The sequence below is a fragment of the Bactrocera latifrons genome, unplaced genomic scaffold, assembly GCF_001853355.1.
Source record: "Bactrocera latifrons isolate USDA-ARS-PBARC rearing strain unplaced genomic scaffold, ASM185335v1 scaffold_11, whole genome shotgun sequence".
Lineage (NCBI taxonomy): Eukaryota > Metazoa > Arthropoda > Insecta > Diptera > Tephritidae > Bactrocera > Bactrocera latifrons.
This window is the reverse complement of record NW_017534519.1, coordinates 2,470,329-2,485,042: the sequence shown is the minus strand read 5'-3', so window position 1 is coordinate 2,485,042 and position 14,714 is coordinate 2,470,329. Positions and strand designations below refer to the sequence as shown.

General features: G+C 36.9%; 1 protein-coding gene across 7 annotated transcripts in view; it reads right to left on the bottom strand.

Moving 5' to 3' along the window:
* LOC108972930 (myosin heavy chain 95F) overlaps positions 1–14,714 on the bottom strand; it is a 39,109-nt gene that overhangs the window by 1,221 nt on the left and 23,174 nt on the right. For 4 of the 7 annotated variants that reach the window (XM_018939882.1, XM_018939841.1, XM_018939852.1 and 1 more), the window contains 19 exons: positions 8,426–8,614; positions 7,154–7,227; positions 6,865–6,994; positions 6,561–6,722; positions 6,230–6,492; positions 5,162–5,568; positions 4,551–5,097; positions 4,290–4,487; positions 3,794–4,226; positions 3,476–3,717; positions 3,303–3,401; positions 3,036–3,157; positions 2,697–2,927; positions 2,251–2,295; positions 2,041–2,085; positions 1,476–1,596; positions 1,291–1,408; positions 231–332; positions 68–163 (listed from right to left, as the gene is read on the bottom strand). In XM_018939882.1, coding sequence (XP_018795427.1) covers positions 68–163; positions 231–332; positions 1,291–1,408; positions 1,476–1,596; positions 2,041–2,085; positions 2,251–2,295; positions 2,697–2,927; positions 3,036–3,157; positions 3,303–3,401; positions 3,476–3,717; positions 3,794–4,226; positions 4,290–4,487; positions 4,551–5,097; positions 5,162–5,568; positions 6,230–6,492; positions 6,561–6,722; positions 6,865–6,994; positions 7,154–7,227; positions 8,426–8,606 — 3,616 coding nt within the window. In that variant the 5' untranslated portion in view covers positions 8,607–8,614. Of the gene's footprint in view, positions 1–67; positions 164–230; positions 333–1,290; positions 1,409–1,475; positions 1,597–2,040; positions 2,086–2,250; positions 2,296–2,696; positions 2,928–3,035; positions 3,158–3,302; positions 3,402–3,475; positions 3,718–3,793; positions 4,227–4,289; positions 4,488–4,550; positions 5,098–5,161; positions 5,569–6,229; positions 6,493–6,560; positions 6,723–6,864; positions 6,995–7,153; positions 7,228–8,425; positions 8,615–8,712; positions 8,798–14,714 lie in introns of those variants that run through there. The other 3 variants (XM_018939892.1, XM_018939872.1, XM_018939901.1) reach the window with 3 other exon arrangements.

Sequence of the window (14,714 nt, the reverse complement as noted above, 5' to 3'; positions counted from 1 at the left end):
AGAAAATAATGAATTATAAAATAAAAGTAAACTCATTGCTTGGTTTTTCTGGTCATAAAACACGCACCTGCCACCAGCAGTATGGGCGGCTTGTCGGCATGCAACTCCATTTGTCGCGCTATCCATTGCCCATCGAAGTGTGCGTACCAGAGGCCACGTTTAGCTAAAAAAAAAAATAGGAAATTGATGAACAAGTGGTAACAAAACACTTTAAAACAATATATGCTCACTGTTTTCAGGCGCATTTGCGCGCATGAATGGTATACGGAAGTAACGGTGTTGGGCAGTAGTAATTTCCTGTTTCGGATGGGCCAATGGTGGTGCCTTGTAAGCTGTATGAATACAAAAATATGAAAATATTTAAGAAATATTGAAAATAACGGCATAAACAGCTTATATTTTGTGCATAAAACATAGAAAGATTCAAAGGAAATTATGTTGAAGGAAAAAAGTCGATCAGTAGTCTAAAAACTTTTTGGCAACATGACAAACAGGCAGTTTAGAGTAAGCAATTCGGAAATCGTTAACCTGGTCGGGCGTTTAGCTCAGAACAATTTTTTATATTACTACAATAATTATTCTAAAAAATACTCGCAAATAGCTCGATAAAAAAACAAAAAAAGTTAGCTTTGGCTGCTTCGAAGCATGAAGTGATGTACTATAAATGGCTATATGCTTCGGTGATCCGATATCAGCGATTGCGACAAATGAGCCTCTTCTTGAGGAGAAAATAACGTGTGTAAAATTTCAGATCTATTTCTCAAAAACAGGGCGACCAGTTCGCATATATATGGATACACAGAGGGTCTTTGCTACATAAGCTCCGCTAGTCACTACTCATTTACATATGTATGTATATATTTTTTAAGATCACCCATGTTTCCTTCTGTGTTTTACAAACTTCGTGGCAAACTTAATATTCCCTTCCCAGTTACAAAAATATGTATGTTTTTGTTTATCAGTTTAAAAGTGTAATGAGTGTTCGCAGCACTAATTTGTTGACGGGTGAGATAACTACTTTATCTAGTGTTTAGCATGTTATCATTAATTGTTTGCGATTATAAAACAATTCGTCATCTGGCAATGAATTACCATGAATATCATATGTATTTGCGGCAAATATTCTTAAAGCACTTTGTGTTGATATATTTTGGACATTTCCCAACACACACAGTATTTTAAGATTTATGCAAGCGTATACAACATTTGTTTAACCTAACATGATTTTAACATATAGTTACAACAAAATCCGATGAAAACGAAAAATAAATTATCATATAGAATTCTCACCTGCTTCCATCACACTCTTCGGTGCTCGTTCGTTCTCCTCCATGGTGGTGCGTTTGCGATTCTTTGCCTTCCAGGCGTGATAGACCTTCAAGCGACGATGGAACTCTTGACGACAAGCCTTAAAAACAAAGAAGCAAATGCATTTATAGCGCACACCTTTGATGTTATATATCGCTTTGGCTTACTTCGAGCAACTCTATATCACAGGAAGTGTTGATAGCATCACGTAGCTCTGAGTATTTCCATTTTGACAAATCGTATTTCTGCTTACCTAACGCCTGTTGTTGAGCGCGGACGTTTTCAGATCTGTGTAAGCGAAGTTTTATGAAACATATGCCTTTACAAACAGTTTATTGTAGACATGAAAGTTTAGTTGCGAATGAAATGATTAAATAATATTAAAAGTGTACTTATGAATAATCTCGTGGTCTGTTTGACTTTGAAGCCAGTATTAAAAGACCCAAGGTGCCGTTATAAATAAAAGTACTTATTTACTAAATATTTTGGGTGTATGAGACAAAACCAATTATGATTATTACGAATAAGTTTTTTTACCAATTAATTTTTGTTTTACTATTTATATACATTTGTTCAGTGATAGCAAATAGATAGCTTCAAAAGTGCTAATGCATGTATGTACAACGAAATAATTGTAATGGTTAAAAATTCAAAACCAAAAGATTTGCAAAAATGTTTTTGAATGAATTTAAGAATAAAGAAAAATAGAAGTTCAACAATTCTCCAACTCACTTATTGAAATACCGAGATGCAAATGTTGTAACACCTCGCGTAAAACTTTTTTGTGGCAAAAAAACAATTAAATTTTCAAAAATATATAAAATATATTAGTAATTATTTCCAATGTCATATGATAACTATTTGTTAATAAGAAGTTGTGCATAATTTTTAGTACGAAGTCATAAAGAACATATTACAAAATTAAAGCGTGCTGTTGTGTACCTGATAAGTTTGTTGGGAGCCATGGGCGACACGTCACTTTGACCACTGAACGCAGAGGGAAAAGAAATTTTGTAAATATACAAAAAAATGTAAGAAAATGAATACACATATTAAATACATGAAGGAATGCTATGTATCTTTTATACATAAGTGAAAATTTCGTTATAAAATAAAATAAAAAATATATACAACGATTAAAAAAATTATATGTACAAATATTATAAAGAGGCTCAGTATGAGAACTGAAAATATATTGGATAAGGTGGGGTCTCGTAAGCCTTTAACCAACCCCATTACCACGTTATGATAACAATACGTTTAATTAAATAATAATTTTGCAATAATATAATAAATAAAAAAAATACTGTAATATACTCAGTCTCAAAATAAAGCTTTTTACAAATACACCGTGCTACAATAGACTAAATTTTATACACTTAACATACTTGCGTATAACCGGTGGACTGTCCTCAACCATGCCATTCGTTTCGTTGGCCAAACGCAACGCCAATTCATGATCACGACGCTCCTGCTCCAATTGCTGTCTGTACTTGGCGTCGTCTTGTGCTTCCTTCTCCAGTTGTGCTTGCAACGCCAACGCTGCCCGGCGATCTTCCTCCTCTTGTCTTAGCCGTTGCAGCTCCTCAGCCTTTCGGCGCGATTCCATTTCAGCTTTGCTGCAAATTATTAAAAGCGACATTAGAAAAAGTGTTAGTGGTCACTCAACTTGAAGAATAGCGTGGCGAATTCTTTTGTATTCAACAACAAGTTTTCGTTGTGCTTACAGTCGTTTGTTTTCTTCGTCCTCAAGTTTCTTTCGCTCCTCCTCCTCCTTGGCGCGCCGTTCTGCCTCCAGCGCTTCCTGTATTTTGCGCAGACGTTCCTGCTCCTCTGCTTGCTTTTGTTCCTATACAAATTAAAAGAAAAAGCTCATATACACAGCCGCAGTATAATAATTAAAAGAATATTACTCAAAAGAATACTTAAACAATTTATTTTTATGTTTCTCTTAAGTATGTTGTTTGCAAAAATTTGAAGAAATTTTGAGTTACCTTTAATTTGGTGTTCAAGTCCACAGTGAGCTTATTCATATTGGCCATGACGATGGTGAAGAGACCATCGATTTCTCTTGAAGATATTTTCTCGTTTGTCTGTGATAACAATTAACATCATTTGAGACTTACATTTTGTTGTTGTCATTCACATGCGTTAATGGAGTACGTACCTTGATTGTTTTTATGGCTTCGTCAACTTGTCGATTTATACCATTCACTTCGCTTATAAACTCATCGCGACCCTTTTTCAATCCACCAGCTATTTCAATAGTCTTTTGCGCATTAAAGCGTACTTTGTTGATCTTCGCAATACCTTGGTAACGCGGACGATGCTGTTTGCGCGCCAAATAACCACGCACAGTGCGTTGAATGAGCAAAACGCAATTGTTGCGATACTTGATACGATTACGCACTGTAGAATAAAAATTAATGAAATGGTTTCAATTAAGTTCAGTAACAATACGGGTAGAGTGCATATTTCGACTCACGTTTGATCACACACACCGCGCCGAGCGTTGATTTCACCCAACGTGAACGTATCAACCATTTCTTCACCTTGGCCACGATCGCCAACAGATTTTCAGGATCCGATTTCATAATACGATCGAATTCAACGAACTTTCCAGGGCGGAAAAATACCTTCTTGACACCAAACTTGAAATCTTTTGAGCTGAGGTTGAGTGATTGCAACATGGCTTCGCAGAAAGTGCGTGGCGGTAACTTGGCTAACTCGGGCGGTAAAACCGATTTATACATGTTGTACAGATCGGCGAACTGCACGCGCGACGGATAACCGTGCTCCATTAGTTCCAGCACTGAAATGGTGCCAGAGCATTTGAGTTGTGCCAAAGCTAGGCCACCCTCGAAGTCACGATCGATCATTTTGCTGTTTGGCTTGATGCAACGTATGAAATTAGTGCCCTGTGAATATGTAAAAAATTCATAGTAATATTTTTTTTAATTAATTTACTAATAACCGTTTACATTCTTTTCTAATTTCTCCATTAACTCGGCGAGTTGCGTTTTGAATTTCGAGCCAACGGAAATGAAATTCAGTTTTCCACGTAATGCTGTATTGCTGCCCGATGGAAACAAAGTTTTTAGCAACGGATTCTCGCACTCCTGTACCAAACCCTCGAGAGAAGCATGTAAAGCATCGTTGTTTTTCTCAATAAATTGTTCCTGTGAAATATAAATAAAGAAATATTCAAACGTCGCACTCAAACCAAGTTCACTACCACTCACCGTATTGTAGCAGACAGCGCCAGCAAAGTGACGAACCAGGAACCCATCCTCATCCCTTAGCGTACGATGCGCCTTCAAGCGCGATGAGCGAGGCAAACCCAAACGGAAATGATTTGACCACGCCTTGTGCACTTCGGCGGTGAAGTGTTGTGCCGACGGCTTCGGCAGCTTCGACTCCTCATCCAGCAGTGTATAAATGCCGTTTGCCTTCGCTTCGATTAAATCGATGATATCCTGATTATCGGTAAATGTGATTTCCGGCACATTTAAACCCTCACTCTTGTATAGCTCTTGCTCGTTCTTGAGGATATTGTCGTTGAAGAATTTTTGCAATTTCTCATTGCAATAATTAATGCAGAATTGCTCGAACGAATTCACAGTGAAGTACTCAAAACCAGCGATATCCAAGACGCCAATGTAGAAGTTGGAGGCTTGGAAGGGAATGCTTTGATTAATTAACGCTACAATGCGATCAAAGAGTCGACTGTAGATTGCTTTGGCAAGTGCATCACGTGCATTGCTGGCCTCGTAAATTTTCAAGGGTACCCTAAAGCAGCAATTTTCAAGGGTTATGATCATTAAGTGAGATTGTGAGAGACTATACTACTTACATAATTACTGTGCCCTTAAAGCCACCACCCTTGCTCTGCATCACACGGGATACCAGCGCTTGTCTGAGTTCTGAAGGGTCCACACCCAGCAATTTCGATGTAATGGTTAGCGATTTCTCCGAATTTTCCGACACTTGACAACCACCTCGTGCATCGTCCGGTATCTCTTCAAAGGCAATATTTCCCAAATGCAAGACTGCGGCCACTAATGAATATATTTCTAGCTTATTCACTTCGCTCAAGCCCAAGCGACCCAATGCGCGATCGAGATTTTGGAAATGATTGTAATCGTCTATTATGGGATCCTTAAGCGGTCCTTTCTTCACGTGATTTGTGGATTTTTGAGCAGCAGGAATTAGTTGTTCCGTTTTGGCATTGGCGAAATACTGTGTACAACCGGAAAGGTACTGAAAAAAGGAAAGAAAATTAATTAAATATCGCGATTTCAGCAGATTAGCATTTGAGTACAAATCGTTCATATAAATAAATATATAAAGACAGTTACTTTAATTAATATTGAGTGGTGGGGGTTGATATAAGCTAATTTTTTAAACTTCTACAGAAAGGTATGAAAAAAATTTTGATTCTCTTTTAATTAGCAAACCAACAAATAAATATGCTACGAATTACAACAAACGTAAAAAAAAATCAAAAATTTCTTATGGTGGGCACTTTTGCTCCGCACTCATAGAAAATTATATTTTTATAGGAAATGTTTTCAAAAAAACTAACTTTTCTATCTACCATTAAAATATCAGAAAATTTCTTTTTAACCCAAACAGGGTCTTATTATCTGTTATAACAACAACAAAAATTTATTATATATAATGTAGATTAATCGGCACACCATGAACCTTCGCTATTAAACTACGATTTCTGCTATCTACTTTTTATTTAGCTTTTTTTTGTATGTAATCGAAGTAAAAATATGACAAACTATAAACAACAATGCAAAATTATTATTTTTTTTTGTATATTACTAACACAAAAGCATTTACACACTAATCCACAACAAACGTCGTATCATAAAATTCTTTCAGTTACATATTTTGCATGGCCTCCACTCACCCGATAATCATCCGGTTTGCCTAAATTAAGCTTATCGCGCAACTGTTGCGGCGCACCTGCAAGCAACATGTAGAATACATGATAGTTGCGCTCCTCCGAACTCTGCGTGCATATGCGACTCTTCTCCAGCAAATAGTGGGAAATATAGCCGCCAACCACTTGACACTTGCCATCATAGTGCACTTCAATGAACTTGCCGAAACGCGAAGAGTTGTTGTTGCGCGTAGTTTTTGCATTACCAAAAGCCTCCAGCACGGGATTGGCTGCAATAAAAACGAAATAAAATATATTTTTAAAATAAAAAAGTTGGTGGCATGCCTCATCGCCTTACCATCTAATATTTTTTGCTCGATTGGTCCGGCACTGTCGCTGGAATGACACAAATACTTCAGCAGATACTTGGTAGATTCTGTTTTGCCAGCGCCCGATTCGCCAGATACGATAATTGATTGTGACGATTTGAGTACGCGCATATCGCGTATGGCCTTATCAGCTGCAACAATTATATATATAGTGTAAATATGTATTTATGTGCATTGTGGTCTCAATGTGTGTGTGTTTTTCTTTAAGGTTTTCAGTGGAATTCTGTGTAGCATATGTTTTTTTTTTTGGGTTGTAGATAAGTGTTATCTTACCTATCGCAAATACATGTGGCGGCAGCTCGCCTAAGGAACGTCCAGTATACTTCTTGATTGTAGCTGATGAGTAGAGATCACTGATTTCACGATAAGGATTCACAGCAATTAGTATGTTGGCCACATAGGTCTGCGAAAAGAAATGTTTTTATTTTTAGTTACATTTTTTTATGGGAAAAAAAATAAAAAAAAAATACAAAATAAATTCGAGAAAATAGAAAGTATTTTCATTTGTCTTTATGCCGATTTTATTAGCACTATTCTATCCACTAAACTTCTTAGTACTTACATAGATTTTGTCTTTATAGTAACGTGTTTTTAAATTATCCAAAAAAGTTGCCTCATTCAGCAGCATAAGTTCACCTGGAAGAGAAAATTTAAATAATTACTTGTTTTCGTAAACCATATGAGTTTATATGTACATTGCTAGGCCCAGTTTAAACCTTTTCTGGGTAATTAGTGAGCAATGTCATTTCAAAAATTAGTCTTATCATTCCAAACGATTTCGGTGTATTAGATAATGCATTAACGACATAGATATAACAGCTTTTGCCGCACTTGGCTTGATTAGCTTTAGAACGAAAAAAGCAGGAATCTCCAATCACTGAAGAAATTCGACCGCAGATACATGACTCGAATGAAAACTAATAGTCATGTTGGAAGGAATGACGTTTTGAACGCTTTCGGTGTGGCGTATGTAAAGCAAAACTTAAGACTAATCGCCGGAGTATATGGTACAAAGCATTTCACGTGTTAAACATAAAAAAGAAAGCTCAAAACATAAAGTGCAATTTAAACTTACGACATTATTGCGTGTAATTCAATGTATTAAGCGTAGCTTTTTCTTTCTTTTTTTATTATATATTTTTGACATGTTAGCGGCTGTGGTCATAAATTGAAGCGACTGCGGTCTCACAGCTGGCTGCGGTCGACCCGATATATCTGGCTTCAATATCTAAGGATGTTCATGATGAATGTAGACTGACCATACAGATGTTACACATCTGGCTTGGTTAGTTAAAAGAATCAGAAGATGGTTAAAATTAAATACAAAAAATCACACGAAATAAAATTTAGAAAAATTCAAGTCGGCATCACTCTAACGAATGGAAATAGCTTGGGCAAAAGCTAAAGAAGAAGAGTTTTACCATGGCCGAAATTGGTGGTTTGAGCTAGTTTAGCCTCATGCAGACATAAGTATGCAGCGCACAACGCGAGAAATAGTTGCTTTGCTACAACAAACGAATTCTGCGCGTAACATTTGAATAAGTAGGCATTACAATGGTTATTTAGTCTTTGGAGAATCGAAACAAAGCCTTTTGGAATTTTTAGTAATAATAAAATCGTTTAACAGTTAATCTTAAAGTCGAAGACGCCGAGTAAGCACGTGATACTCGACGCGCTGATAAGGCACGGTGTGTCTACGTTTCAAGTCTTTTGTTTCCACTTGAGCTATAAGCATGTCTATAATTGTATTCGTAGGCAAACACATACAAATGCTATATGTTTACTAAAACAAGTGATACAACGGTAAAGAAATAATTATCTACACAACACTCACAATTGTCATCATGATCTTGAGGCCCATCGCACGATGAAAATATATCGTCGACGTGACAGGAGCGTTTTGGATATTTCCGATCGACTGGTTCCACCTCGAATTCCTTAGCACCGATCTCCGAGATGCGACACTGTATATAGCCCTCGACTGGATCGCGTGCCCACACCAGTTGTGTGTCCATTTTGCGCACTGAAAAAAGAACGAAACTCGTTATAAAATATTACCGTTAGCATAAAAAAATAGAATTCACTCATAAAACTCTGGAATGTTACTTTAATAATGCTTACAATTTTTTTTATCTCAAAAAAAAAAAAAAAAACAGCTACAAGCTTATCGTGCGCTTATGCTTTCTAAACAAAAATAAATAAATAAAATAAAGTAACGAAACACAAAGCACCGACACTCGGCTGAATGCACGTCAAACAGCACTAACACGATTCTTTTCTGGTTAAAAGTGTTCCGCAAGGCTAGCAAAAGTCAACTAACTACGCGCTCCGACGGCAGAGCACCGTCAACCACCACCAAACACAGCAACGGCGTTGGGTTCAGCGAACACGCTGCTCCACTTCGATCCGCAGCGGTACAAATCAGACGCTCCGCGCTCAGTTTTGTTGACTCGTTTAGTAACTATGATTGTTGGTTCATTGGCTGGTTAATAGCTGATCGACTGGTTGCTGCTTGGGCCGGTCGCTCGTCGGTCGTCGGTGAGGCAATCTAAGCGAGTTCTGTGCACTTTTTGCACAACCGCTTATTGCCATTCTCTCGCGCTCTCTTTAGGCCATGTCAGCTTTTTGGTTTTTAGATATATATTTTTAATTTTGTTGTTGTTGTTGTCTTTAATTGTACTATTATAGCGATTTTGCAAGCTATTTTATATATCTGGCGTAAAATTCTACATTTCCATGCAAAAGTGCTGGTCTGACTCATTTTTCGCTACCTGATAAGATTAAGTTCCCTTGCTGGGCTCAAGTGTAACCACACTTTTGTTGTTGCTGAAGTTTTTTTCATTCACCAAGATGTGAGGACATGAAATACTTGTCATTGGATATGAAATGTGACTGTGGGAATATGACAATTCWATATATATATACATATATATATATATATATATACATAACGGGTAATAGTTTGGCGAAAATCACCCTCACCAAAAACAGCGAAAGTTAGCGAAAATATAATTGGTGATGGCGGTGAGTGAGCGTTTAATAGCGTTCAGCGCGAATTTAAGAACAATCACCAGACTATTAAATTATGTTGTTGAGGATGACATCAAAGAAGATCAAATAATGAGTGGTTAGTTTGCGGTGTGGACGCACCCACATTTGCCATCCACCTTTGGCCGCGCACCTCACTTTTGCCTTGTGAATAAAATGAATAAATTGGAGAAATAAGGCAAAACTTACGCAAACAAACGAGAGTAAAATCTATTTATGTAAATGTATATAATTATACATACTCCTAAGTGCATACACCCGTGCGTGTAAACTTATTTGTAAAATAGATATATATATAGTATATTACGAAAGGTGGAATGGCAAGCAAAACAATTCAAAAGCGTTTAAGCGACTCGTTAAAATATTGATAATGACTTTCAATGGTGGCTACGATAGATGGCTGCCTAGTGGAAGTGACGCTGTAATAGTTGCTGGGCAACGCAGCCGCTCATTTGTTCTCGCGTGATGACGCTAACAGTTTTTTGTTTAACCATTTGGCAAGGTGAAATTTATTAAAACTGTCAGTTAGCAATCCCAAATTGCTGTCAGCGTTTACCGGTCGCACCAACAAACGAGGGAGTGCACCAATTATATACATGTATATATAAATATGTTTACTTTAATAAATTCTACTTCGTGCTTTTTACTTCGTTGCAATTTACAATGGAAATGCGATAGTGCAGAAGACCACTTTAGGTGAATTACCGAAAATATTTTTTTTAAAATCTGGCGGTACCGAAATTATAATTCCCTTAACATGTGCATTTTTTTTTATATGAAGAGGTATAAAAATACCTTTATTCTGAGTTTGATCGATCAGTTTGTATGACAGCTATATTCTATAGTATACATACATATATGTAAATGTATACTCAGTAAACGAGAGGAGGGCGATCCGGGACATTCTCTGCAACAATTTTTTTTACAAAATACTATAATATCAATAAGTTCATGGATCAAGTGAGCAGGCATTCTATATTCTCTTCGATCTTCGATTTTCTCTCTATGGCTCGATATATGCTGTGTAAGGTCTCCGACGTTTTCTTTTGAGTATTACAAGTTTAATATTTTCTGTTCAGGGTGTAAAGAGATTCTCTTCTGAATCGACCGTTCTAATGGCTAATACATAAAGCATCTTTACTGACAGACATGTATTTTTGACTGCCAGATGTGACTCTCCTGCAGAATGCTGCAGAACTAGCTTTAAAACTTTAGTGCTGACCGATTTTTTAGGTTAAATATAATGCAATTTAAAAAAAATTAATTTAGGCTATCATAAAGTGATGTTTTTATATTGTATGTCCAATATGTACATATGTATAATATAGTATGTACAAGATGTCAAAAAATTAAAAGCACGAGTTTTTAAAAGTATATCTTTCCCAGTTGATTGCTGAGAGCTATTTGATAAGAAGTATGTACAACATACTGAAGGTATCAATAAAATTACGAAATTATGATAGTTCTGCATATAGATGCATTTATATGTCATAACTGGTGATCCAAGTGGAGCTACATTTTTGACAATACACGCGTGAGTCGTTTCAAACTGCCATGTTGTTTTTTTTTTCAGTATTGCTTGGTATTTCAACGTGGAAAGATTTTCGCCTGAACCATGTCTACAAATCGTTCAACTTTATTACGAAAATTCACGTTTGATAAAGAATGTGTTTAGCGCGTTCATTTTATGGACAACATAATCGGCATACTGAGCGCACTATTCGCAACACTATCACCCATCTTGAGATATAGCATTCAGTATTGGATAATATTCGACCCAACAGACCACGTCAAGCACGCAGTGAAGAAAATATAGCAGCCAATGTCGTGTGATATCACACCGTTAAACTTTTTCCCGTGGGGATATGTTAAGTTTAAATCTAAGCGGATAATTCAGGCCTTAAAGTAAAGCATCACGCGTGTCCAAATGCTCGAACGAGTCATCAAAAATTGGACTGAACGCATTGGTCAACTGAGACGTAGCCGCGGCCAACAATTGAAAGAGTTCTAAAAATAAATGCCAACAAATGTTCTTTCGAAATGGATCACCCTTTATATGCAAATACAACGTAGACTAGTGGATATTACCTTATAATTTTATTTTTACATTTTTGCCAGAAATATGCAATTTGGCTTATCTTTAAAATTCCGCAAATTTAATTACGTACATTTATGTAAATGCATCATAAATTATGCAGTAGAGTTGCTCTATGCAATATAATATCACATGCAGTTGTCATAACCTTGTTAAAGTGCTCGAATTTTTTCAATTTGCACTCAAAGAAGCGCAACAAATTAGCAACAATTTTTCAGACAATTTAACACTATCTTGATTATGCACTTTCATATTCTCTTTAAGCTTCTAACGAAAAGTAGTTTCATGTTGCGGAGTTGATTAGTAGCAAGTGGAGTTGCAGCTAAGAGTGGAGAGCAGCAGCTATCATCTTGCACTTAACCTAAGAGTGTATTGGATGTACCGGGGATATTCATTAAGGCATAAGCATTAGGATTGTAAATTTAATAAATCAACTTTTTTTTGAAGGTACTGCCTTCAATTTCAAGAGCATAGCAGCCATATCTTTCATGGTACATACTTTACAGAATTGCTTGGATACTTCGACATCAACTTGCTGTCAATTAAATACTAATTGCACAATTACTTAATTGCTTAATTGTGTGGAAAATAATCTAATTACTCAATTATTCAACTTTGGACAGAAAAGGGCTTTAATCAGCGAAAAGAGGATTTTCCATAACTCAATAAAATATATAGTAAATACATGGCGCCAACTGTGGTAATTTATGGAAATCAGTATTTGACTTTGATATCACGGATTAGCACACCCCTAGTGCATGAATAATGCTCGCAAACACTCCTCTTTAAGAACTGATGTACAAAGCAAATTTTCAGCTAGCAACTCATATAGGACAGCAAACACTTATTAAGTCACAGTCTACACCCTCAGCGCGTTGAGTTGATGTGGAGGAAGTGTTCTACAAACATGTGGCTGTTAGATCACACATGAAGCTTTTGAAGATGACGACAAATCCACAAATAAATTAAAAGAAAAGCCAACACGTTGTCTCAGCTGCAGTTGMCATTCACACCATCACTCATTTTCGCACTTACATACATACACATACAAATAAATGACCGTATGTATTTATGTACATATATAAGTATGCTATATATGGTGCAGTCGGTCGATGTGTACATCTATGTAGATATTTTACATGAATTCCAGTTGCAATTCATTTGACTACATAGCACTCGTTTGCATCAAGTGCGCTCGAGTGCAACATATTTCTTTCAAAACAGCTCCACGAGCTCCGCTGTTGCATCTTCTTCTACCTTTACGTATGCAGATGTACAATTTAAGGGCAATCTCCGCCGCAGAATGGCGAGGCAGGCTGATGGAAGTGCTGTGCAGCAAACCAGTCGACATTGACAGTGGTTGACCGAGTCTTCCTTCGTTTACCATGCGGAGCAGTAGTCAAGGAAACCCCAAGAATTACTAAAATTTGGCTGTTGGTAGTTCGTTATTGAAAATGCGAATGGTGGAAATGCACAAGTCAAAAGCGACATGCCCGAGTGCTTGCATACTATATATGGCATATGAACATGTATCGCCAGATATACTTACTTCTGCCACAGAAGCAAAAAAAGGAATATATAAATTTATGTAGCATTTAGACCATGGCGAAGTGTTACAAACAAAAAAGCCTTAATCTATGCACTAAGCTCTTACATACATACATATATACATGCAAACATATGCAGATGCCTAGATACTACTACACTATGGTTTGTAAGGTTGTTTCCATCGTCAAATACAATGTCCGTCCCATCTTCCGTTATTCATGCTTGAGTTTGTCACAAGCGCGTTGACATTGACTGGACTGTGAAGTACAAAGCACTCAGCGCTTAGTCGGATGTCAACGATTTATGAACATGCATATTTATATACATACATAAGTAAATAGGATATTTGCATGTATATATAGTACGTAGGTGTTCGAGTTTGATTTAAGTACAATGAAAATGCTGTGGTGTCTGAGGGCGTTATGAAATTTGGGCCCGGATTTTCTGCTTTGTGAGAAATGCTTATGACACTCGAAATATATATTCAAAATGTATAACAAAAAGGTTTGGTATATAAATGAAACTTTATTCCTGTCCCAAATTTCGATGGTTTTCAAGCTTAAATCGGCCGATACTACTGCAATTTCATGGTCGATATTCGTACGAAGTTCATCAATCGTCGCTGGCTTATTGGCATAGACCATAGACTTGACGTAGCCCCACAGGAAATAATCTAACGGCGTCAAATAGCACGACCGAGGCGGCGTGATATAACACGTTCAGCAAACTTAGTTTTCAATAAACCGCTTGTGTGGCTTTTGGCGCCGTCCTGTTGGAACCACATATTGTCCTAGTCTATATAATAAAATTCGGCCAAAAAATTCGGTGCCGGTCTTGATCATCACGTAAGAAGTACGGCGGGCGGGCCTCTTAAACCGTCCCAAACCGTAATTTTTTCGGGATGCAATGGTGACTCATGGCGTAAGTGTGGATTGCTGCCTGACCAATAACGCATATTTTGCTTATTGAGCCTCATGAAGATGATTTTTCGATGAAAATCCGGATCACTTTCAAGTTGTTGCTGAAACCAATTCATGAACATAGGACGATTGAAGCGCTAGCGGCAGCAATATTCTCGACACTCGGTCACTTCTTTATCTGATGCCTGTGATGTGGCAAAACGATTATGACGACTATAAATTGGACGTAGTGTTCTTAAAGTTGGGGCCACTGAGTCCGAATTTCGGTAGTAAATTTTAATAATTTCGACTCGTTGTTGGATAGTATATCTTTCCAGACAGAAAAATTTAAAAAATTCTACGGAGGAATTTATGTCAGAAAAGTTATTAGAGTCTCAGAATAGGGGTATCAGTTCAATTTAAATTATCAATCTATATAACAATCCTTCTTATATGGTATAATCTCTAAATAGTCAATTTCTTGCGTGGAATCATTTTGAAGTGTGGCCTTAAACAAACGTATAAAGAGAAAA